General features: G+C 46.7%; 1 protein-coding gene across 3 annotated transcripts in view; it reads left to right on the top strand.

Moving 5' to 3' along the window:
* The window catches only part of WSCD1 (WSC domain containing 1), a 53,584-nt gene extending 34,368 nt beyond the window's left edge, over positions 1 to 19,216 (top strand). For all 3 annotated transcript variants that reach the window (XM_012460513.2, XM_012460514.2, XM_012460515.2), the window contains exons 6-9: positions 3,117 to 3,276; positions 4,584 to 4,748; positions 12,344 to 12,544; positions 15,068 to 19,216. In XM_012460513.2, the coding sequence (XP_012315936.1) occupies positions 3,117 to 3,276; positions 4,584 to 4,748; positions 12,344 to 12,544; positions 15,068 to 15,420 (879 nt within the window). In that variant the 3' untranslated portion in view covers positions 15,421 to 19,216. The remainder of the gene's footprint in view (positions 1 to 3,116; positions 3,277 to 4,583; positions 4,749 to 12,343; positions 12,545 to 15,067) is intronic.
* Positions 19,217 to 26,642: the final 7,426 nt, after the last annotated feature.

Below are 26,642 nucleotides of genomic sequence, written 5' to 3'. Positions count from 1 at the left end.
AGGGGGTGGCCAGGGAAGGCCCCAAAGAGAAGGCAACTTGAAGAAAGTGAGGGAGAGAGCTATAAGGGTATCTGGGGGAAGGGCATTCCCGGCAGTGGGAACAGCAAATGCAAAGGTACTAAGGTGGGATCGTGAGTGGAGTAGTCAGGGAACAGCAAGGAAGTCACTGCATTCACCAGCTTGGCTGCTATGACAGAGTAACCACAGACTGGGCAGTGTAAACAACAGACGTTTATTTTCTCAGTCTGGAAGCTGAAAGTCTGAGATCAAGGTCTCAACAGGGTTGGTTTCTTCCAAGGCCTCTCCCCTTGGCGTGCAGATGGCAGCCTTCTTACTGTGACCTTGCATGGTCGTCCCTTGGTCTGTGTGTTGGCTGTGCCCTAACCTCCTCTTCTTGTAAGGACTCTTGCCCTATTGGATTAGGGCCTACTCTGATGACCTCATTGGAACTTAATTATCGCTGTAATCCCAGCACTTTGGGAGGCTGAGGCAGGTGGATCACCTGAGGTCAGGAGTTCGAGACCAGCTTGGCCAACATGGTGAAACCCTGTCTCTACTGAAAATACAAAAATTAGCCAGGCGTGGTGGTATGCGCCTGTGGTTCCAGCTACTTGGGAGGCTAAGGCAGGAGAATTGCTTGAGCTGGGGAAACAGAGGTTGCTGTGAGCCCAGATCACGCCACTGGACTCCAGCCTGGGAGACAGATTAAGACTCTGTCTCAAAAAGAAAAGAAAAAAAAAGACCCTATATCCAAATAAGGTCACATTCTAAGGCCCTGGGATTAGGACTTCAGCATATGAATTTGGGGGACACAGTTCAGCCCATAGCAACCAGCATGGACAGAGGTGCCTGAGACATAGATTGCCGTGTGCTGCGGACACCCAGGCTGCTTGTTTTTGCTGCTCCCTGTGATGAAGGTGTTGGTGTGGGATGAGGCGGGATGAGGGTTTTGTGATAGACAATAGATAAAGCTGTAGAGGCTGGAGGTGGCAGTCCTTGAAGTGGCTCTTCACAAATTCACATCACTGGGGAAACTTGCTTCTGGGAAAGCCAGCTGTGTTGTGATTGAGGGTCAGGCCTCAGCTCTCGCTTTCCATGGAAGAGTGGTGTAGGGGCCCGTGAGGATGGGTCTAGTTGGAGATACCAGTGAGGTTGGATGGCCTGTCGTGCACTCACACACAGTGTAGTGGCCTCCTTGACTTAAAGAAGGACGAGGTGAGTAGGGAGAGGCTTTCCTAGGGGCTACTTGGCACCTAGGAGAGTATGCAATCTGTGCTTCGTGACAGTCAGTCTAGGACAACATCCAGCAGCATTTCCCTTGACTCCCTTCAAAGATACCCAACCTCCCGCCAATGCCCTGGGCGCTGTGTCATCTTCGCTTGCATGGGACACAGTCTGTTGTCTTTTATGAGTGCCCAAATCCTCAGCTTTACCTAGCCATGCTCAAAAAATGCTATTGATTTTCTTTTCCTTATTTATTTACGAGATTTTTTGCTGTAGGCAAAAAATAAAAAGGTTTGTGCAGCGTTTTCCCTAGCAGTGAGAAGTTTTCTCTGCCCTCTGCCTCCCTCCCTGGCACACACACTCACAGATTACTCTCTCATTTCTCTTCACTCCTAAAGTCCTGGCATCTCCCGACTGTAGGATGCAGAGAGAGAAGAGATGAAAAGGGCTAGTGGGGCTGGGCGTGGTGGCTCACTCCTGTAATCCCAGCACTCTGGGAGGCTGAGACAGGTGGATCATGAGATCAGGAGATCGAGACCAGCCTGGCTAACATGGTGAAACCCCATCTCGACTAAAAATGCAAAAAGCCAGATCTGGTGGCATGTGCCTGTATTCCCAGCTACTCAGGAGGCTGAGGCAGGAGAATCGCTTGAACCTGGGAGGCAGAGGTTGCAGTGAGCTGAGATTGTGCCACTGCACTCCAAACAGGGTAACAGAATGAGACTCTGTCTCAAAAAAAAAAAAAGTTGGGGGGGCTAGTGCCTGGGACTGAGTGAGGACTCAGAAAATACATGTGGGAGAGGTGGGTGGGTGCATTTTTGAGAAGCCACAGCTGATGCCTAAAGGGTTAAGGAGGTCGAGAACGATCTCTTCCTCTGTGGAGATATTGCATGCCAGGCCCAGTGCTAGGGCGCTTTGGACCCATCTGATTTAGCCCTCACCATAAAACATACAAGGTGGATTGTATTACTTTTTTTCAGTGATGAAATTCAAAGAAGGTAGGTACCTTGCTCAAGGGTACCTAGCAAGTAAGCTAGAATTCATGCTCAAGTCTTCGGGATGCCAGCTGCCAGCTGTCTCCAATGCGTGGTGCAGCCTCCCCACAGGAGAACAAGGACCCAGTCTCTTAAGAGACTGCTGGGAACTGAGTTGACCCACAGAGTGAGACTCCTCCTCTCTCCTACCCCTGACAGAGCCCCCACCTCCATTTTCAAAAGGCCCTCTTGGGCTGAGGATCTTGGGAGGGAACAAAGTCCGCTCTTCTCCACCCCTTCCATCTTTGGGAAGATCACTATATGGGACTCTCTCCACCCTGCAGTGGGACATCTGGCATGAGAGTTGGTTTTGGTCTCTTTCCAGGGAGGTGGCTGGCCAAGGAGGGCCAGAGGGAATTCCAGTCGTCTCTCATGGCTTGAGTTTTGTTCATTAGTGGTGTGACATGTGGAGCCCCAGGGCTGCCCTGTGGTCGCTGATCCGTCTCGCTCTGTCCCATGCAGACCTCCATTCATGTGGATGCCGCTGCCCAGAGTGCCTTTTCTACCCCTGGCACTCCTGAAAATTGCCTTGGAATTTCAAAAGCATGGTTCCAGCCTCTGCCCCCTGCTTTCTGCCCGTCACTCACCCCTCAGTAATATTGCTGCTCATACTGTTCACCTGTCAAGTGACCACAAGTAGGGCTGTGCTTATAAGAACAAGGGTGACTTGAGCTACTTGAAGCTCATGTCTTGTTGAGCTTTGTCTCAACAAAGCATAGTGGTGGAAGGATGGTGGTCATTCCTGTGGATTCTATGCAGCTGGCAGCACATCATTCATGTTCATCCCATTCCTGAGCTCTGGAAAGCAAGACCCTCAAATTTACTCAATATGCTTTTCTTCTTATCTTTTCCTGGCAGGAGTTCCCCTTGGCCATTATCAGGGGCTGGGAATGCTACTGTGCTTACCCTACCCCCCAGTTCAACCTGCATGATGCCATGGACAGCTCACTGTGTGGCCAGGACCCTGAGGCACAGAGGCTGGCAGAATACTGTGAGGTCTACCAGACACCTGTGCAAGGTGAGTTCTGCATCCCCGACTGGTGGTGTCATTTGGTCTGGGGGTTGGGGAGAACTTCCAGGGTTTGGAGGTGCCAGTCATGGTGAAGCATGAGTCATGAGGTATGGAAGGTATCTGTGTAAAGGTCTTGGCATTTTGGTGGGTGGTGGAGATAAGGTGGAGGGTCAGCCTTCCACCCTCAACAGAGGCTGAATCCTGTACTCACTTTAAAAAACACTGGACCGACCAGGCGCAGTGGCTCACACCTGTAATCCCAACACTTTGGGAGGCTGTGGCAGGTGGATCATGAGGTCAGGAGATCGAGACCATACTGGCTAACGTGGTGAAACCCCATCTCTACTAAAAATACAAAAAAAAAAAATTAGCCAGGCATGGTGGTGGGCACCTGTAGTCCCAGCTACTCGGGAAGCTGTGACAGGAGAATTGCTTGAACCCAGGGGGCAGGGGTTGCAGTGAGCCAAGATCGCACCACTACACTCCAGCCTGGCCAACAGAGCGAGACTCCATCTCAAACAAACAAACAAAACATTGGACCCTTTATCTGAGTCTCTCTGGGGATGACAGTGGTAAGAGGATGAGCAGAGAGGGGCGGATCTCAGATGGATAGCAACAGAAAGGTGGTAGGATTGGGAGGCATGGGAAGAATAGGATCCCCGGAGCTGCAGGGGCCACCAGTGCTTCCAGAACGTGGGAATCCTCCTTGGTGTGAGCATCGGATCTGCCCGTGTTGACTTTAGGAACTGATGAAGGGAAGAGCAGGTGAAGAGGGATCTTACCACCTTTATCAAGTGCCTACTGTGACCCAGCACAGCCCTGGAGGTTTTGGGGCTTCCCCCTGGTGATTCATGTGCTCCTTATAGCAGCCTTGGGGATAAGGCACAAAGAATTACTTGCCTGTCATTAGTCCGGCTCTGGCTTATTGTTGGCAGTACCTGGGTGTGTTACTTTACTCAGCCTAGCCTCAATCCCCACCCACTTCCCCTAGTAGAATCTGGAATTATCTGTGCTGTGTCAGGTGCAAGAGTTTGGCCACGGTGACAGAATTAGAGTTGAGGGTCCATAGGGTATCTGATTCCCATCCCACTCCTCCAGTGCTGTCTTGGAGGCCTCATCATGGGGCTTTCTCTGACTAGCCACAGACCTGTGCAGCTAAGGTAGAGTTGAAAGATCTCTTCATGCTTTGGGTCTTGGTTTCGCCATCTGTTAAATGGGAGTCTTGGATCATCAGTCCCTCTAAGGGAGTTTAATGGTGAACTGGTGAGTCATAATGGAAATGAGTAACCCCGTGGTGACTTTTGGACTTTCAGACACTCGGTGTACAGACAGGAGGTTCCTGCCTAACAAATCCAAAGTGTTTGTGGCTTTGTCAAGCTTCCCAGGAGCTGGGAACACATGGGCACGACACCTTATTGAGCACGCCACTGGCTTCTATACAGGGAGCTACTACTTTGATGGAATCCTCTACAACAAAGGTAAGTCAGAGCTACAGGGGAGGATGGAAGGCAACTCCCAGTGGCCAAACTGTCACCTTGCCAGCCAAGCTTCTCAGAGCACTAGAGCCATGCATCTCGAACTTGAATGTACATAAGAATCACCTGTAGGTGGAGCCACTGTGTGTCACACTCACCCTTCAGGGACTGAAGACCAGCCTGCCTGGTGGTCCCCATCCACAGCAAAGTTACACCATTGTATCCACAGACACCCACAATCTAGGCCACTGAGGCACTTACAGACACCACTGATATTGATTACAGCCAAAGAAATTACGCTGAGACTACACTACTGCTCCTACCCAGAACCAAAACCTAAGCATGCTACCCAGCCCATACTATAGGATACATCTACTGGAAAAGTATTTTCCTATGAAAGCTACTCCATAAAATTGGAAGAGGTGACTGTTCCACCAGATGTGCAGATATCAATGCAGGCACACAAACATGAAAGAGCAAGGAAACATGACATCTCCGAAAGAACACAATTATTCTCCAGTAACAGACCCCAAAGAAAAGGAAATGTGTGAAATACCTGAAAAGTAATTTAAAATAATGATTTTAAGGAAACTTAGCATGATACAGGAGAATACAAATAGACAATTCAGTGATATTAGGAAAACATTTTATGATCTGAATGAGAAATTCGATAGAAATAGATATCAGAAAAACAACGAAACTAATCTGTTAGCTGAATAATTTAAATGAATTTTTAATGAATGAAATTAATGATCTAATCTGTTACCAAAGCTCTCAACTGTGTTTTTAATTTCATACCAAGACCTATGAGATACAGCAAAAGAAGTTCTAAGAGGGAATTTTATAGCAATAAATGCCTATATCAAAATAGCAGAAAGATTTCAAATAAGCAACCTAATGATGTGCCTCAAGGAACTAGAAAGGCAAGAACAAGCCAAACCCAAAAGTAGTAGAGGGAAAGAAATGATGAAGATCAGAGCAGAAATAAATGATAAAATTCAGCATCCCTTTATGACAAAACAATCAACAAATTAGGTATAGAGGGAATGTCCCTCAACACAATGAAGGCCACATGTGACAAAGCCACAGCTAATATCATACTAAATGAAGAAAAGGTTGAAACCCTTCTCTCTAAGAACTGAAGCAAGACAAGCATGCCCACTCACCATGTCTGTTCAGCCTAGTAACAGAAGTCCTATTCAGCAGTGAGGCAAGAAAAAGAAACAAAGGGCATCCAAATTGGAAAGGAGGAAGTCAACTTGTTTCTGTTTGCAGATGGCATGATCTTACATAACAGAAATGCCTGAAGGTGTCACCAACAAACACTTAGAACTGATAAATGAATTCAGTAAAGTTACAGGATACAAAGTCAACACGCAAAAATTAGTGGCATTTCCAAATACTAATAGTGAACTACCTGAAAAACCAAGAAAGCAATATCATTTATAATAGCTATGAAAAAATACCTAGGAATAAATTGAATAAAAGAGATGAAAGACCTCTGCAAAGAAAACTATAAAACACTTATGAAATTGAAGAGGACACACAAAAAAATAGAAAGATACCCCATATTTATGGATTAGAAGACTTAATATTGGGAAAATGACCATACTACCAAAAGCAATCTACAGATCCAATATAATCCCCATCAAAATATCAATGACATTCTTAGCAGAACCAGAAAAAAAAAGTCCTAAAATTTGTATGGTGCCACAAAAGACTCTGAATAGCCAAGGCAATTTTGAGCAAAATGAACAAAGCAGGAGACATCACACTTCTGACTTCAAAATATGTTACAAAGCTTTAGTAACAAAAAACAGCATGGTACTGCTATAAAAACAGACACATAGACCAATAGAACAAAATAGAGAACCCAGAAATAAATCCATGCATTTACAGCCAAGTCATTTTTGACAAAGATGCCAAGAACATACACTTGGGAAAGGACAATCTCTTCAATAAATGATGTTGGGAAGACTGGATAACCGTGTGCAGAAGATTGAAGCTATACCCCTATCTCTCTTTTTATACAAAAATCAACTCAAAATGGGGCCAAGCCTGGTGGGCAGGTGGATCATAAGGTCAGACGTTAGAGATCTGCCTGGCTAACTTGGTGAAACCTCATCTCTACTAAAAATACAAAAATTAGCTGGGCATTGTGGAAAGCACCTGTAATCCCAACTATTCAGAAGGCTGAGACAAGAGAATAAACTAGAAACCAGAGGTCGCAGTGAGCCGAGATTGCACCATTGCACCCCAGCCTGGACAACAGAGTGAGATTCCGTATCAAAAAAAAAAAAGTCAACTCAAACTGAAGACTTAAATGTAAGACCCAAATCTATGAAACTACTAGAAGAAAACAGGGGAAATGTTTCACGACATTGGTCTGGGCAAAGATTTTTTTTTGCTTTTGAGATAGGACCGCAAAAGCACAGACAACAAAAGCAAAAATAGACAAATGGGATTATGTCAAACTGAAAAACTTCTGCACAACAAAGGAAACAGTCAACAAAGTGAAGAGACAGCCTGCAGAATGGGAGAAAATATCGGCAAACTATTCATGCAACAAGGGAGGGATTTATTTATTTATTTGTTTGTTTGTTTGTTTGTTTAGATTGAGTCTCCTGTTGCCAGGCTGGAGTGCAGTGGCGCAATTTTGGCTCACTGCAACTTCTGCCTCCTGGGTTCAAGTGATTCTCCTGCCTCAGCCTTCCAATTAGCTGGGATTACAGGTGCCTGCCACCACACCCGGCTAATTTTTGTATTTTTAGTAGAGATGGGGTTTCACCATGTTGGCCAGGATGGTCTCAATCTCTTGACCTCGTGATCCACCCGCCTAGGCTTCCCAAAGTGCTGGGATTACAGGCGTGAGCCACCGCCTCTAGCCCCAACAAAGGATTAATAACAAGAATTTATAAGCAACTCAACAACAAAAAACCAAAATAATCTGATTTAAAAATTGACAGGTGATATGAATAGACAGTTATCAAAAGAAGACATACAAATGGTCAACAAGTATATGAAGAAATGCTCAGTATCACTAATTATCAGGGAAATGCAAATCAAAACCACAGTGAGATATCATCTCACCCCAGTTAGAATAGCTACTATCAAAAAGACAAAAAACAGCAAGTGCTGGCTTGGATGTGAAGAAAAGGGAATTCTTTTTTTTTTTTTTTTTTTTTGAGACGGAGTCTCACCCTGTCATTCAGGCTGGAGTGCAGTGGTGGGATCTGGGCTCACTGCAACCTCCACCTCATGGATTCCAGATATTCTCCTGCCTCAGCTTCTCAAGTAGCTGGGATTACAGGCATGCGCCATCACGCCTGGCAACTTTTTGTATCTTTAGTAGAGACAAGGTTTCACCATGTTGGCCAGGCTGATCTGGAACTCCTGACCTCGTGATCCACCTGCCTTAGCCTCCTAAAGTGCTGGGATTACAGGCGTGAGCCACTATGCCCAGCTGAAAAGGGAACTCTATACACTGTTGGTGGGAATGTAAACTAGTACAGCTGTTATGGAAAACAGTATGGAGGCTCCTCAAAAAACAAAAAAAAATTACCATAAGATCCATCAATCCCACTGCTGGGTATATACTCAAGGCAAAAGAAATGAGTGTGTTGAAGAGATATCTGTACTCTCATGATTATTGCAGCACCATTCACAATAACCAAGATATGGAATCAACTTTAGTGTCCATCAATAGGTGAATTTTTAAAATGTGTTACATATACAGAATGGCTAGTTAGCCATAAAAAAAGAATTAAATGCTATAATTCACAGCAACATGGTGTGAGCCTAAGGGACATTATGTTAAGTGAAATAAGCCAAGCACGGAAAGATAAATACCACATGTTCTCATTCATATGTCAAAACTTAAAACGTTGGTCTCACAGATGTAGAGAGTAGAATAGTGATCACTAGAGGCTGGGAAAGGGAGGAGAGAGGGCAGGATAGGGAGAGGTTGGTTAATGGAGACAAAATTACAGCTAGATATGAAGAATAAGTTCTAGTTTTTTATAGCATTGTAGGGTGACTACAGTTGACAATAATTTATTGTATGTTTTCAAGTACAAGAAGATTTTGAATGTTTCCAGCACAAAGACATGATAAATGTTTGAGGTGATGGATATTCCAATTACTTTGATTTTATTATTAAACATTGTATACATGCATTGAAATATCACATTGCACCTCATAAAGAAGATGTACGTTCATCATGTGTCAGTTTAAAATAATAGTAAAAGTATTTATTTTTATTTTATTTTACTTTAAGTTCTGTTATACAATGTGCTGAATGTGCAGGTTTGTTACATAGGTATGCATGTGCCATGGTAGTTTGCTGCACCTATCAACCCGCCATCTAGGTTTTAAGCCCTGCATACATTAGGTATTGGTCCTAATGCTCTCCCTCTCCGTGACCCTCACCTCCCAACAGTCCCTGGTGTGTGATGTTCCCCTCCTGTGTCCATGTGTTCTCATTGTTCAACACCTGCTTATGAGTGAGAACATGCAGTGTTTGGTTTTCTGTTCCTGTGTTAGTTTGCTGAGAATGATGGCGTCCAGCTTCATCCATGTCCCTGCAAAGGACATGAACTCATTCTTTTTTAATAAAAATATTTTTAAGTAAAAAAAGAGAATCACCTGGAGGACTTTTTAAAACTTGGGTTCCTGACCCACACCCCTGACAGTCTGGGCCAGGGATGGTCTGAGGTGGGACCTGGGAATTTTCATTTCTAACAAGCTCCCAGGTGATCCTAGGGAAAACAGCCCTAGGACCCCTCTTAGAGTGGAATTTCATGAGATCGTGCCTATTCTGGTTTCAAAGGGAAAGACTAGTAGCTTGAATTTTTTCTCTATAAACATTTCTTGAAATTTCCTTAATTTTTAGAACCCTCAGTAATTAGGGGTGAAACTGATTTAATCTGCTCATTCCTTTCTTGAGGCAAGAAATAGTTCATCAAAATATAATAAAAAATGTCCAAAATTTTTTTAAGAGTTTTGATTTATAATCTTTCCCTTGTAGAAATAAGGGAAATTAAGTTAAATGGCTGAAGTTTGTGTTTTAAGAATGAAAAACCTCAGACAAGTCCAGCGGCATCAAATTTGGCAAAATGTATTTCTCTGTTGTCAAGCGTTGCAACATTTTCTCTGGATTTCTTTTTCTTTCTTTCTTTCTTTCTTTCTTTTTCTTTCTTTCTTTCTTTTTTTTAAGATAGAGTCTTACTCTGTCACCCAGGCTGGAGTGCAGTGGCACAATCTCAGCTCACTGCAACCACCACCTCTCGGGTTCAAGTGATTCTCCTGCTCAGCTTCCCCAGTAGCTGCGATTACAGGCACCCGCCACCACGCCCAGCTAATTTTTGTATTTTAGTAGAGGTGGGATTTCACCATGTTGGCCAGGCTGGTTTTGAACTCCCGACCTCAAGTGATCAGCCCGTCTCACCCTCCCAGAGTGCTGGGATTACAGGCATGAGCCACTGTGCCCAGCCCATTTTCTCTGGATTTCTTAACCAGAGTTTGCTTTAGGAAAGTTGATAGTGTCAGTAACATCCTCGAGAAACAGAAACTTCGTGAGCTTGGCACTGGGTTCTGGAATCACTCATAATAATCTTGGTCTGGGAAAAACTAAGGTTGTCCATATAACCCAGCCTCATCCTCCCTGGGAGCCTTGAGCGTTATGGGCATCTTCAGGTGAGGGAGGAAGTGATCACATGAGCACATGGCCCTATCTACTCTGGCTTAGTCCCCTGGGATCACCCACTGAGCCCAGGCTGCAGTTACCCACCTTGTTCATCTCCAAGGCTCTTACCTTATTCAAGCAGTTCGTTGTTTTGGTCTACATATGGTAAGTAGCCCAATGACTGGAATTGCCCACTATAAAGGTCGAGCTGACACTGCCTCAGAAATGCTTTAGAGATACCTCACACACGTCTTTGAGCCTTACAGAACCATTAGATATAGCCAATGGCCCCAGAGCACTGACAGAGTGAACACACACACACACACACACACACACACACACACAAAATTCACAAGGCATCTCCAATGCCCAATCACCATGTCTATTGTGGTAGGTCAAATGTGGTCCGAGCTGCAAGGCAGAATAGCTGATGTTGGACGAGGCCAAGGCAGTATGGAAGGCACCCTGGGTCTCAGGGTTGTTAAAGACTAGATCTCAAGTTTATTCATTCCAGTTTGACTCTTCCTTTCATAGCATTTTCCAGCTGTTTGACAGAATGAATCAAAGTGAGGCCTTTTGGTGTTTGGCCCATGGCAGATGAGTTTGAAGCTTGTTGAGTTTCAATGGGTAAACCAGGACTTCCAGATTCAAAAGAGACTTGTATTTTCCAGGCATCAAAGAATCCCTCGGTGCTCACTGCAGACAAAAATGCTTTCCAGCCATTCCTGCAGAGGGGCTGGTGGGGGGACTCACTTTGTTTCCAAGAGCCCAAGAAAAGCACAGGAGTACTTATGGAATATGTCCCAGAGCTGGGTACATGGGCTACATTGGGTGGTCAGGAGACTATGTTCAGGAGACCTCTTCCCAGGAAGCCTTCTAGGACATCCCACTATTTGGAACCCCTGCTCTTTGTTTCCATAAGCCCCTATACCCTGTACTTAGGCTGTTTCCTCTACTAGAACATAAGCTTAAAGACAAGGTCTGAGTCGGAACCTTTTGTCCCCAACATAAAGTCTAACACAGTGAGCACACAGTAACCTTCTATGATAAATGTGTGACTCTGGATGGATGGGCAGAGTCTGGCCTTCTCAGCCAGTAGTCATTCAGGTTCTGAGTGACCAGTACCAAAACAAGGGACCAAGGAAAGAGAGGGCCCCAGATAGGCTGATCAATGGGAACAAGTCTCCATTCATAGACACTGGGCCCTGGGTCCTCAGGGCCAGGCTCAAACTCTGCAGATGAGGCCTTGACCAGACCTGCTCTGGGGCAAGGCTGGGCTCTGTTGTAAGACCATGGTGTCAGGTCAGAAGGTGGATCTACACCTGCTTGCAGCCAATGCACCTGAAAGTCAGGATACTGCCCCTACTGTGGGGAGGTGGAAGGAAGCTGGAGGCCTCACAGGGACACACAAAGGCATGTGGAGAGAGCCCTGGTGCTGTTTCTGTGGCGCTGTGTGATCTTGGGCAAGTCCCACACTCACTCTGTGCCTCAGTCTCTTCCTTCAGTTATGTTTGCAGCTGTGGTTAAATCAAAGGTTGTTGGTGATGTTTGTGTAAAATTATCTCTGTGAAAATGCCCAAAACATATGCATGCATATGCAATGACAGGTCCTCTGCCTCCTGACTCCTGGGGGTCTTCAGGAGATGCCTCATCTCATTTCTCTTGCAGATGCCATCTTTCCCCGCTGTTAGACAACTGTTAGACAACTCCTGGTGTCCCTTTCCCTTGGACAGGGTCACTCCTGTGGAAGCCGTTCCTGTTGCCATCCATAGGTCCTCTCAGTGCCCTCTGCTGTGCCTTCCATGGGGCCCCTCTTATGCCCCTGATGCCAGCTTTCCCCCAACCTGTCTGCTGCTGTGGTAGGGGGCCCCATGGACACCATCCTCCACAGAGACCCTCTCATTTTTCCCTGCAGGGTTCAAGGGCGAAAAGGACCACTGGCGGAGCCGACGCACCATCTGTGTCAAAACCCACGAGAGTGGCCGGAGGGAGATTGAGATGTTTGATTCAGCCATCCTGCTAATCCGGAACCCATACCGGTCCCTAGTGGCTGAATTCAACAGGAAATGTGCCGGACACCTGGGGTATGCTGCTGACCGCAACTGGAAGAGCAAAGGTAATCAGGGACCTTGCAGTGGGGGTGGGGGGCTTGTCAGTACAGGCAGGATGCCCATAGGGATTCAGGATCGGTAGACGCAGGTAGGCACTCAAACCCCATCCTGCTGTGGACTTACTGCTGCTGTGGCTGGGCTTGAGCTCACCTCCTCCCCTTGTCCTCCATGCCTGCTGAGGTCCACATGTTGAGACATTTTACTTAGATATCAGCTTGATTACCAAGAATCTTCTCTGCCTCCATGAGTGTGTAGTAGGGTAATACACACCCCTTTCCATCTCTGCTTCTGCCCAGGAGCTCATGCAGGGCTGGGACAAGAGCACATGGACCTGCTTTGCACCCTCCTCTGTGTTCAGCACCAGGTTCCTCCTTTATAAAATGAGACCTGTGCCTCATGGGGAGCTCATGCAGGGCTGGGAGAAGAGCACATGGGCTGCACATGTGCCTGCTTTGCACCCTCCTCTGTGTTCAGCACCACGTTCCTCCTTTATAAAATGAGACCTGTGCCTCATGGGGAGCTCATGCAGGGCTGGGAGAAGAGCACATGGGCTGCACATGTGCCTGCTTTGCACCCTCCTCTGTGTTCAGCACCACATTCCTCCTTTATAAAATGAGACCTGTGCCTCATGGGGAGCTCATGCAGGGCTGGGAGAAGAGCACATGGGCTGCACATGTGCCTGCTTTGCACCCTCCTCTGTGTTCAGCACCACGTTCCTCCTTTATAAAATGAGACCTGTGCCTCATGGGGAGCTCATGCAGGGCTGGGAGAAGAGCACATGGGCTGCACATGTGCCTGCTTTGCACCCTCCTCTGTCTTTGGCACCAGGTTCCTCCTTTATAGAATGAGACTTGACACCTGCACCTCATGGGGCATCCAGGGAGCAGTGAGATGATGTGCCTGCCCTGTCTCTGCTCAGACCTCAGCATGTTAATTCCCTCCTAAGCTGCCTCTCACTGACTCTTCAGTGTCTGATGGGGGAATCACATCAGCCTACTTTCCAGATGAGCCCAGAGAACATGGTTGGGGTCTTGGCCTTGGTGGTGGGCAGCAGAGCTGGGACTCACACCCAGTATTTTAGTCAGCTGGGGCTGCAATAACAAAATACCACAAAACTAGGGGATGGGGCAAGGGGGTGGTGCCAAAGCCACAGACATTTATTTCTCATGGTCTTAGAGGCTGGGAAGTCCAAGGTGAAAGTGCTGGCTAATTCCATTCCTGGGAAGGGACTGTTTCCAGGCTTGGAGACAGCTGCCTTGTCACTCTGTCCTCACGTGTCCCCAAAAGCTATCTGGTGTCTCTTCTGATAAAGGCGCTAATTCCACCACAAGAGCTTCACCCTCATGACAGCATCTGACTCTCATTACCTCCCAAAGGCCCTATCTCTAATTGCATCGTGTGGTGGGTTAGGACTCTCTGTGAATTTGGGGGGCATACAAGCATCTGGGTCCCAACGTCGAGAGTGTCTGATTCTGGGTCAGATGGCCTGTTCCCCCCTGCAGCTTTATTCATGGAGTCAGTCCTCTGACCCACACTTGCTGAAGTCCCACTGGGTGCCAGGCATGGGGGAAAGTACCAGGAGCCCAGGCTAATGGGGTCAGGGTCTCTGCCCTCAATGCATGCACAGCTGAGCGTTTGGGTGGTGATAAATAGAGTCTGGGTGGTAAGTGATGTGAAATGAAGTCTGTCAGAAACAAAGCAGTGTCCAGGCAGAGGCGGGTGAGAGAAGTCACGTGGGGCCCATGGCCAGGCAGGCTTGTGCTCCTGTCTGCTTGTTACTGGATCAGCCAGTGGGTGGCCTGTAGTCTTCCCCTTCCCCCATCATCCTCTACCTGGACGGTCCCCCACAGTCAAGCAGGCTGATCTCTGATGCCTCCTCTGCCTCTTATGAGCTGTATAACCCTGGGAAAGCTACTCACCTTATGTTCTGAGCCTCAGTTTTCTCATCATCATAAAAAAAGGATAGGCCCTGTGAAGATTAGAGAAAGCAAACGCTTCACACAGCATTTGAGGTGTGTTAATAGCCCATTTATGGAAACTTTTTATTGGGATGACTTCTGATGTTTGTACCCTGCACACCCCTCCAAATAAATAGATTTCTTAATTTTCTGGAAAAGAAAGCACATAAAGTAGATTATCTGCAAAAGTCTGAGGCCAACCTTGTCTGTGATTTCACCGTATGTCCTACTGCCCAGCAGCTTCACAGGTTCAAACTAGCAATCAAACCACAAGACACATATGCGCCCATCAGGCACCACATTGACTTAGCTTTACAGGAGGACCTGGGATGGCAAATGGAGCCTGCACAGCGTCTTCATTCCACCAGGATGCCCAGAGCTGCCCCCACCCACCACACACACACTGCTCGGCCACCAAAGGGTCCTCCTCCATGGGGAATGCCAGGTTGACCCCCTAGGCAGTGGGCAGTGGAAAACCCTGCCCGCTTCCCCCTCCCGAGCAGCCCCTCGGGACCGGCAGCCCTGGCAGGGCCAGCCCCTGACTCTGCGTCTCCTCTGTCCTCACCCTAGAGTGGCCAGAGTTTGTCAACAGCTACGCCTCGTGGTGGTCCTCGCACGTCCTGGACTGGCTCAAGTACGGGAAGCGGCTGCTGGTGGTGCACTACGAGGAGCTGCGGCGCAGCCTGGTGCCCACGCTGCGGGAGATGGTGGCCTTCCTCAACGTGTCTGTGAGCGAGGAGCGGCTGCTCTGCGTGGAGAACAACAAGGAGGGCAGCTTCCGGCGGCGCGGCCGGCGCTCCCATGACCCTGAGCCCTTCACTCCAGAGATGAAGGACTTGATTGACGGCTACATCCGGACGGTGGACCGGGCCCTGCGTGACCACAACTGGACCGGGCTCCCCAGGGAGTATGTGCCCAGATGATAGGCCCAGCCCACGTTGCCGCCCCTGCTGAGTGATGCGATCTCACCACGGGGCTGCACAGCCCACACCGATGCCCAGGCCCGTGGCCTCGCCGGGACGAACGGTTGGTGGGGGACCCACCCTGGTGCTGCCTCCTGCACAAGGACACCTGGACACAACAGACACACATCACAAGGAGAACAGAAATGGACACACACACCTGGCCACACACCCACTTCTCCTCAGACACACTCAGACACCATTCCATGCTCACAGCCCCATCTTGACGTAGCAAAGCCACCCACATGGGGTGCGCCAGGCGCTCCCAGATGCAAACGCAGCCATGCACAGACACCACGCACAGGTGCCAGGCTGTGTGCTCCTGGAGCCTGGCTGGTTGTCTGTCTCTCACATAGATACATGTGCACTCCCTGGGATCTAAGAGGCCCTGGGTTTCCTGTGTCTAGCCCTGGAATAGACTTGCTCGTCAGGGTGTTTGACTCCAGGATGCTGGGCCAGGTGGGCATTTATGCTCTGAGCAGCGAGGACCGTTGGGATGGAGGTGGGCACAAAGACTGCTGCTGCTGGGCTGTGTGGCTCTGGCCTTGTGTCTGACATCCCATAAATGTGTGTGTGGTGTGACCAGGCACCACAAACTCTGCAGCCTTGCCTCTCTTTTCTCTGTGACTGGGCTGGCAGCACCATGGGCAGAGTTGAGAACTGCTCCCCACCCCTCCCAAGCCAATACAGACACTGACCTCAGGACCAGCCACATTAAGTCTGTACACTGCCCACTACCCCCTTCAATCCACCCTACATCGATACTCCGGGGCATGGGGCTTCCTTGCCTGGCTTCTTCCTCCAGCTGTCCCCAGGGAAGCTGGAGATTCAAGTCATGCCCCAGAAGCAAGGTGTAAGAGTGAGGGCATGAGGAAGATGGCAGGAGCTGAAGTTCCTGGGGAGCCCAGGACCCCTGGGGACCTGTACACCAGCAGGATGGGTCTTGGGAGTTGGCATGGGGAGATTGTAAGCGCTGTGTCCTGGGGATCACTGGGACTGGTGCCCCACCCATAGGTGGGGCCCTGCTTTCTCTGGGGTCCCACACAGGGGTCATGAGAGCTAGTTAGAACTCAGCCTGACCTCTAGGTCAGGCCCTGCCAGCCTGAGACGGGGGTCAATGTATGCTAAGCATTCTGGGCTCTCAAGTGAGGCTGTAGAGGCCAGGAGGTTCAAGAATGGAGGGTGGGGTGCAACCCAGGAGCAGTGCTCAAGGTGGCTAAGATGCAGGGAGGATTGTGGAGATCTGGTTGCACACTGGCCCCCACGAAGGTGGGGAAGGTGGGTGGGCATGAATTCAGGCAGCCTCTCAGTGGCTTCTCTAGGCCTAGGGTAACCCTGGCCAGGCCCCATGGTCCTGCCCTGGGCCAGCTGTCAGGGAGACCGCTCCCTTAGCCTGAGCCAAGCTGCATTAGGAGGAGAAGGCAGGATGAGGGATTTGGGAGAGCTGGACATTGAGATGTCCTGACCCTCTGCTCCCTAGCCAGATGATGGGGAACCCAGAGCCCCCTTGTGAGCACAGGTAAGGGGCGGAGGGCCCAGTAGAGCTGCCCTTTCTCAGATAGAAGCTTCCTCCACCTTCAGTCTGGCCAGGGGATGGGTTTAGGCATCTGTGCCCCTGGTGGCCTCCAAGTCCTTACTGGGATTCCCCCAAACCCACACCAATGTGAAGACCCTCCCATAGCATCAACTCAGTTCGGCTCAAAACTAGAAACACCAAGGTCTTTGATCATGTGCATTGCTCAGGATAGCTTCAGCATCCAATCTGTGAAGGCCCCTAATGGGGCTATTTCTCCCTAGTATTAGGAGGACTTGAGACTCCTTCAGGAGTTTCCACACTGCCTTGGAAGAGGAAGTCAGGGCAGACCTGCATCCCAGAGCAAACCTAGATCCTCAAAAGAGATAGGAGGTGTGGAGCGGGCCAGTGGAGAATGGAGAAGCTGACCTACTCTCGCTCTGGCCCTCACTCTCCCAGGCCATTTAGATGATCCTTAGGGGAGAACACTCAGAAGCCATGGAGGCTGGGAAGGGCAAAGTGTGAGAGAGGACTGACCGGGACTGGAGCTGGGATCTGGCGAGAGCAATAGCAGCAGGCTTTTCCTGGTAGTTGGGTTGGTACATTCACTGCTGCCAGGTGCCCAGAGATGTCATCTCCCTCCAGGTAGAGTGTCACCTGCTCCTGTGGCCTTGTAGATGATTGTGCACCTTAGTGAAGAGTGCAGGCAAGTAGAATGATGGGGTCAGGGTCCATCCAGTTTATGTTGAGTCACTCCATATGGCAAGGCACCTGGTGCTTGGCGGGTGATCTCAGATGTGGGATGAGCAAGGAAGAGCAAAGGCCGTGTCAGCTGCTGGTGGTCCTCACAGCCTTCATCCCAAGTGTGCTTGCAGGAAAGTCCATTTGTTTTTCTCCAAGTTAGGTCTAATCTACAGCTCTTAGCTTTTCAGTAGAGGATACTCTCCCAACCAGCCAAGGAATAAAAGTTCAACTATAGGTAGGGCAGAAGTGTGGCAAATGCATCAGGAACCAGTTAGAACAAAACAGCAAAACCCTGACTGTCTACAGATTCCAACTTTAATGGCAAGTCTGCAGAATTACACAAACCTGTGTTAAAACATGTAATTTTTATGGATTTCATCTCCCATTGTGGATCAATTTGGAAAAACCAAAATATGTAATTTTAAAAAACTAAAACACATTCTGATAATCCAAGTGATGTGTAAATGAGGGAGAAGAATAGACAGGCTTCCAAACCCTAGGAAGAAAGCTGCTTAATTATGTGAACATCTTATAATGAAGTCTCTTGCAGCTAAAATTAGATTTTGAGTGCATGAATATGTGATAATGTTTGCATATCAGAATGCATTTCTTCCCCTTAAAAATAGCAATAGCCACTTGGTTCTTAGGGGGCCCCAAGAGAAGAGGAGAAGTGCTGACGTTGATCTTGTGGCTGCAAGAATTCTTGGGACACAGGTTTGTTTTCTGCTGACTTGTTTAGAAACTCACTGGAGGTATCTGAAATGTGATGACTCCAAAGGGGTTCATCTCACTTTAGGGAGAAATCGATTGGTCTGACATCCTGTTTATCACCACTCAATATTGGGTGAGTTGGTCTGAACAAGGTGAGGGTAAGTGGAGTGGAAATAATGTAGAGTCGTCAGACTGAAGGGTCGGGTTGTGGTCCCAGCTCTAATCTGTCATTTTGGACAAGGCTTTTCCCATCTCCAATCTCAGTTTCCCATCCATAAAATTGGGGAAGTGGTAGGTCCTACTGGTTGCATCCACATTCATTCCCCCATTTCCATTCTCAGCAGCCCCCCATTTCTGTTTGGGGATTCACATGACCTGCTAGAGCTTCTCCATGGGTAGAGTACGTGTCCTGGACTAGCCAATGATACCTTCCATCTTTCTGGCTATGGTGACTGGGTTAGGTATGATGATCTTGTGAGTTAAGACAATGCAGCCAGAGGGAATTTCAAAACTTTTGGGAATGCTGGGTAGAAGCTCTTTTAATTCCCCTATTGAATGTGAAAAAGGTAGTCATGTTCCTGGGTCTTGATGGTGACCACCTTTGGGCCTTGGGGTCATGACCAAGAATCACCCAGCATGAAGCTGACACCACTGAAGGGAGAGTCAAGAGGCAGGAAGAAATCAAGTCCTTGGTGAAATTGTTAAATAGAGGATCAAGCATTGCTTGAGATTGGCCTTACCTCTGGACTTTTTTGTTACATGAGCTAATAAATTCTGTTTATTGTTTAAGTTGGGTTGAGTTTAATTTCTGTTACTTATAACTCAGAACATGGTACAAATGGGTTGGATTGAAAAACCCTGGGTCTCTGACATTCTCTATCTCTGTGGCTGATGTAGATAAAGCCTGAAACTGAGTCCAGCCTGAGCTTGTAGGATTGGGAGGTAACTTTTCACAGGAATGGAGCTGAGTGCAAAATGCTCAATAAAAACCTGTGCTTAGTCAGCCAAGACAAGTAGCATTTTTAAGTTGGTACATGGTGAGGTTACCCATATAGCCATAGAAAATAAATCTTAAGGTGCCCAGCCCAGACCATGAGTTGTCTCATTTAATGCATAACCCTTTGGTGTGGTTATTATTTATTATCTCTGCTTGAAAAGTGAAAGGACTGGAATTCCAATTTGTAATTATTGTAAAAGTATGGCTCTTTTGTAGTTACTGTAATTTCTTTCATGGAGTGTATGATGTGGTACTGAAAGGAATTGTTTGATAAATTACTTGGATTGAGGATGAGATTTAGCCCCTTCAGGGGACATGCTTGAATTACAGCTTATAAACAGTAAACTCTTTTCTAGGGAAGGTAGGTGTGGTTAACCATATAGCTTTGATTTTGCAAAGCAGGAAATGCAAGCTTGGGGCAGAGCTGAATTGCTGCTGTTGGAGGAGAGGTAAATGATGCCACTGTGAGTTCTCCCCTCTGTCTTTCCCTGTTTAGCCCTACTGTGCCAGAAATTGGAGGAACAGAGGGAGTTATATGTGGCTTCCCATCTTCAAACTCTCCTTGGAATGTCTGTTATACAGTATGCCAGGATGAAAATCTATACAATATGTAGAAAAAGGCCAGGATCCCAGGAAATTTATGTGAGTATATTTGTCCACAGTGCTCCATTTTGTGACTGAAGATAGATTTTGGCCCCTCCTGAGAACTTGACCCAAATGTGCAGACACATTACAGACATCCAGGTCCCTGCCATGGGAAGTATGAGCAGATCCAGCTTTAATGATAGGCAATATAAAATGAGGAATATTGATGTCAAAAATAAAAAGAATTCCAGTTGATGTTATAAGCATAACCATGGGCTGAATGCATAAACTTTTCAAGGTGTCTTTAGTACATAAGACATTTTTTTTCAGGTTCAGACATCACCTGTGACAGATCCATGGCTTGAAGGTGTGGATAACAATGATTAATAACAGTGAACGAAATTCTTATGGGTCACAAAGTTCCACAAACATCATCCCACATGTGGCTCAGTGAGGTGAACATTATTATTTTTATGTGGAGGGAAGAGAAAATGTGGTTTCTGAGACCGAGTTAGCCAAAATTTAACTGCTCTATTTTATAGAAGCGTAAAATGAGATTTGGAATGGGGAAGGGTCTCATACGAGGTCATGCTGTGGGAAGGAGTGGTGGACCTGGGACTGGAAGATGGATTCTTTCCACTAAACCACCTGATTGGCCCCATACTGCATACCTATAATTCTTCAAGAAGGTGCTGGAAATGAGACAAGTGTGTACAGAGAGCTCATTTGGAAGCAAGTCCATTAATTTCACTGCTCATTCTTTGCCAGAATACATTTTGGTGGGCAACTGAGTTCACTTTTAAGAGCCATTTATCAAGCATCCCCACTACTTGACAACCTGCTCAGAAGAAAAAATCCCTTTCCAAAGAAGGGAAGTCAGTGAGATGGACCATTATATGATAAGATAGGAGCTCAGAGTTTTCCTCCCAAGTCACCAAACCCAGACAAAGAAAGATCCTGTTATTCCAAGACATTAATTAATAGGCAAGAATCTTTGGTGGATCTGAGCCCAGAAGTATGTATGTATTTGTAAGAGCTCTAGTTGCAGACAGCTGCTCCTCTGAATCCAATGCCAGCCATCCTGAGCATTACAAGTGACAAGAGCTTGATCACTTGGGCCTTGGCATCAAGTCACTTAGATAATTTTTCCTCCCACAGTCAGAACTATGGTATCCGGATGACAGAATAATCTACCCTTACTTTGGAAGGCAGGGCACACATTTACTATGTGTCTAGGAGGAAGCCCAGGGAAGCAGAATAGTGGTGCTAATACAGATGCTTCCCAAGCCTTCAGCCATCCAGTTATACCATAGGACTTGCCAAAGGTTGAAATCATCCCTCACCAGAATCACCTGTATTTGTTTTCTATTGCTGATCAACAAATAACCACAAAGTGAACACCTTAAAACAACACACGTTTATCATTCCACAGTTTCCTTGGGTCCGGAGCCTGAGCATGGCTTAACTGGATTCTCTGCTTCAGGATCTCATCAGGCTGCAATCAAGATGTCAGCGAGACTGCGCTTTCATCTGGAGATTTGACCAGGAAGAATCCAAACTCACTTAAGATTGTTGACAGAATTAAGTTGTGTGTTGTTGTAGGACTGAGGCCTTCAGCTCCTAGAGACCATCCACTGTTCCTTGACATGTGGGTGTCTCCATAGGCAATTCACCACGTGGCTATTTGCTTCTTCAAGGCCAGCCAGAGAATGAGACAGTCTTACATTCATAATGTAACCACAGGAGTGACATCCCTTCATCTTTGCCATGTTCTACTTGTTAGAAGTGAGTCAAAGGCCCTGGCCACATTCAAGGGGAGAGGATTACACAAAGGCATGAACCCCAGGAGGTGGGGATCATTTGTACACCACAACACCAATAAGGGCAGAGTCCAGCAATCAGAGTATGCTTTATGGTCCATAGAGAAGCATTGGCCATTGGATCTTACTGCACGTAGTGGATGTTTTGAAGCATCATCTAAGAGGATCAGGTGATATCCAAGTCATAATAATTAGTTCAGAGCTAATGTCCTCAACCCACTGCATTGACATTAGCAGAATCACCTACTTGTGAAGCTAAAGGAACATTCCCAGTTTATATTGGCCAGATCTGTATTATCTTTTAAAATTTATTCTGCTCTACACATAGTACATCTTTCAATGTCTGGATTTCTTTAATTTTAGTGCATATCAGCTACTATCTCTTTGAATATTACCATCTCTTTTCTTTAATATCTCATTCTGGCACTGGTGTTGGAATTCAAGAATCCAGTTTCCCCACCCAGCTCTTTTTCCATACTTTTTATCTCTCAATCCCAATTCACTGGGTCCTGAGAGAATTCTTTACTTTGATAGTCAAAGTTTACAATTTGCACATCACTGTGCAAATTCTTCTCTTCAACACACCTATAGATTTTGATATATTTTTTATTCCTGAGACCTCTAGTTGATTTTTATAATAATCTGGATGTGTTTCATGGCCATGATACTCTTTCGCCTCTCTCTGAAGATATTAAATATATTTATGTAAGTGTTCTGTCTTGCTTGCTCTATCAACTCTATTTTCTTGGGTGTTAAGTTTTTTCATTTGTTGATTTCTCTGTATTTTTCATGGTTTGGGATTTTATCAAAATTTTAGTAATTGTGTGTCCATGAAAATTGGGGAGAATTGTGGAGATGTCAACCATCCTACCCGCTGTCTTAGGTGTGACGCCTTAATAAAGACCCTGTTAAATTACCCCCAGGCCACATCCTGCCCCCAAATTCCACCTATTCTCAGTAAGAAGCACCAGTATTTCTGAGGCAGAATTCCCAGCTAGGTCCTGGGCTGTGGGTTCCTTCTAAGTTTCCCATCTACTTTCTATCTTTCAGCCCAGTTTTTGGTCCAATCTAGTGCCTCTTTTCATTTTCGAGTGTGGGTATGTGATTGTATAGCCTGATTCAAGAAACAAAGTAAGTGCTTGCTGAACCTACCATCATGAAAACAAGGTCTTTGGTGCTTAACCCAACACCAGGAAAACCAGGGTTTTGGTCATGAAAACCACATCTTTGATGCTCTCAAGTGACCTAAGAGCATCACAAAAATTCTGGCTTGGAGTGAGAAGACCAAGGTTCTAATCTAGAAGGACAATTTATGCACTGTGTGATCTTGGGTAAGTATCTTCCCCTCTCTGAATCTTAACTTAAAAATTAGAAGTTTGAAATAAGAATTGCCTCTATCTTCGTCTAGCTTGGGCTTTCTAAAATTCTGCTTACCACATCCACAACATAATCTCATGGAATGGTTTTTGTACCAGCTCAAAACATAGGCCTCAGCAAATGATATCGTGACAGACAGACTTTCACTTCACAAGAACTGGCTTCTCAATCTTTGCCAGGTCTCCTCTGCAAAATGGATGCTGCCCTAGGAAAAATAAAATCCTAAAAATAATTTTTATTTATTCCTTCCATTCTTTGTTTTCTATGTTTGATTCCACAAACCATTCTCCAACATTTTTTACTCACTTGAAAAGCTATGTATACATATATTTATATTTTGAGATGGAGTTTCACTCTTTGTTGCCCAGGCTGGAGTGCAGTGGTGCAATTTTGGCTCACTGCAACCTCTACCTCCTGGGTTCAAGTGATTCTCCTGTCTCAGCCTCCTGAATAGCAGGGATTACAGGCGCCTGCCACCATGCCTGGCTAACTTTTTGTATTTTTAGTAGAGATAGGGGTTTCACCACGTTGGCCAGGCTGGTGTCGAACTCCTGACCTCAGGTGATTTACCCACGTTGGCCTCCCACGCCCACTAGGATTATAGGCGTGAGCCACCACGCCCAGCCAAAAAGCTATATTTATATATTGCCTTCATTATATGTTTAAGCCAGTAGAGGCAGGGATAGTATTGTATTTTGTATTTATCTTTGTAAACTTAGCCCCTTAGCACAGGACCTGGCATACAGAAGGCACAAGAAATGTTAATGGAATAGAAGGGGGGATGGATTAAAATTCCGAATCACCTGGCTTTTAACGTTTTCCAAGAAAATATCTTCCTGGAAAAATAGTACCTTGCTCTTCCTATTTACAAGCTGAGGAGATGTTGCTAAAGATAGCTGGTTGAGTTTTTCCACCAGCTGTTTATTGAGAAGCTCGGGAACTGAGTTGTGCTATAATCATTCAGTGCTGCAGGTGTAAAAGGCAAAAAAATATGGCAGCCGCCAAATTTTGCTGGAGAATTGTTGGAGAATTGTTCTGAGCTGCCACAGTTCTTGATCAACCACTTGTTCCCAACTCTTGAGGAATAGGAAACAAGTTGTCAGGATACCTGTCAAAATCCCTGTTCACGAATTTTCAGAACAATAGTTTAATGGCACAATCCACACCTTTGCTCCAACTCAGAGTCTCCACTGCAGATAGGCACTGTTCTTTTTTTGCCTTGGGGTGGGTGGGAAACAGCAGCTTCTCTGCCTCTTGTGGTTCTGTAGCTCATTACCTAAAGTTCATTAAACCTTTAGCAAAACTTTTTTTTCTTTTACTATTAGCCACCTATCTATTGTAAGCCCCAAGGTATGACACAAAGACCCGACTCTTAACTTTAGATATAGGAAGAACCTTCCTATCCCTGGTATAGGGCAAGGGCAAGAATGCAGAGACACAGCAAGGAGGGTCTGCCTACTGGTCAACCTGAGGCCTCCCATCCCAGAATTATCATAAAGTCTTAAAGTCATACATTTATAAAGTCCTTGTATTAGTTACCTGCTGCCATGTAACAAACTACCCCAGAACTTAGTCACAGCTTAAACCTATGACTTAAAACAAACATTTGTTAACTCAGGGTTACTGCAGGTCAAGAATCTAGACATAGCTTAGCCATGTTTTTGGGCTCAGTGACTCTCATGAGGCTTTAACCAAGAAGTTGGCCTTGGCTGCAGTCTCAGCTGAAGGTTCACCTGGGGGAGAACACATTTCAAAGATAGCTCACATAGCATAATGGCAAGATTGAATTTCTTGGAGGCTGTCAGACTGATGACCTCTTGCTGGCTGTTGGTCAGAGGCCACCCTCAGTTCCCTGCCACCTGGGCCTCTCCACAGGGCATCTCACAACACAGTGGCTGACTTCATCGGTGTGAGCAAGTGAGAAGCGCCAGAGAGAGTGCAAGCAAGGCAGGGGTCACAGTTGTTTTTTGTTTTTTTTGGTAACTGAATCTTGGAAATGACATCACATCACTTTTACCATATTGTATTTGTTAGAAGCACATCACTAGGTCCAGCCCACATCCAGGGGAGGGGATTACACAGGGGCATGAATCCTGAGAGGCAGGGCACTTATGGAGGGATGTTCATGGCTACCTACTATACTCCCATGGAGGGCCTTCTGCGCTAGAGTCACAGTCCACATTGCTGCTGCACGCACTTACCCTTGCCCCTGCACATGCTACGTGGCACCCTTCAGCATCTTCAGCAACGCCTTTCCAGGCCTGTAGGCTGGCTGGCCTTCTGCCCACATCATGGTTGTGGCAGAGAGTTCATTTCCTGCACTTTCTTTCCTTAAAACTGTGGTCATCCCTTCTTCATGCCAAGGAGAATGCTCCTGGTCCCCACATTCAGCCTGGTAGGGGAAAAGCAAAGCAGGAAAGCTCTGCCCAGACCTCCTACCAGGGTGACCAATTCTATGCATCCACCCACAAAACCTGCTCTTAGCACAATCCATTATCCCCTGTTACACCCAGCTTCCCCCTGTTCTGTGGCCACATTAACCTCCATCAGATAATTAAGGGCTTGGCTTTCCATGAGAGACCTTAAATGTCACCTTTCTGCCACCCAATACATCTCCGAATGACACAGAGTCTAATGAGATATTCAAATATAGAAAACTGAACGACTCCTTGCTTTCATCGTGACATTTATTCAGCTGGAGCGATCTGACTACACCACTGCATTACTTATAATTTCTACCTGACCTTGGGTGGTGGAGTGTAATCTTTAAGGAAACTATCCATTTAATCTCTCTTGCCTTATTAGAATTTAATTACTATGACAAATTTCCAGATGTACAAGGGATGTTAGGATTATAATTCAATTTTCCCCTCAAATGGCCCGGTGACCAAGGGCAGTGGGGCCATTTCTGGCACCATCAAGTTCTGATCAAGGAAGTAGCCTGGACCTGGTGCAGGCTCTTGCCCGTCTGAGCACTGAGCAGGGCTTATCCCAACCTCAGCTCCCCAGGTAACGGCAGAGCCCTTGCTAGTCAGGACCTTTCTCTAGTTCCTCTCTCTCTCTCTCTCATTCTCTCTCTCTCTCTTTCAGTGGACTGAGCCTTTTTACCCTGCTCTGGGTCAGGCCAAGGCCTGGGGCCAAGAAGAGGATTTTTCCACACAGGAAGAAAGCAAATGCTGAGGTCTGAGAGCTGTACTGGCCAGTGGACGCCATAAGCCAACTATTCTATGCAGATTTTCAGTCACTGAAGGACAACAGATGGCAATAAGCCAGACACCCTCATCTACTTTCACTTCTTTAAAAAGTCACATTCTGGGGCCGGGTGCAGTTGCTCACACCTGTAATCCCGGAACTTTGGGAGGCCGAGACAGGTGGATCACGAGGTCAGGAGTTTAAGACCAGCCTGGCCAAGATGGTGAAACCCCATCTCCACTAA

This window comes from Aotus nancymaae, unplaced genomic scaffold (genome assembly GCF_030222135.1).
Source record: "Aotus nancymaae isolate 86718 unplaced genomic scaffold, 86718_ANA_hifiasm-v0.15.2.pri h1tg000072l, whole genome shotgun sequence".
Classification (NCBI taxonomy): domain Eukaryota; kingdom Metazoa; phylum Chordata; class Mammalia; order Primates; family Aotidae; genus Aotus; species Aotus nancymaae.
Note: the sequence above shows the minus strand (reverse complement) of the source record. Positions and strands in the feature narration are given on the sequence as shown.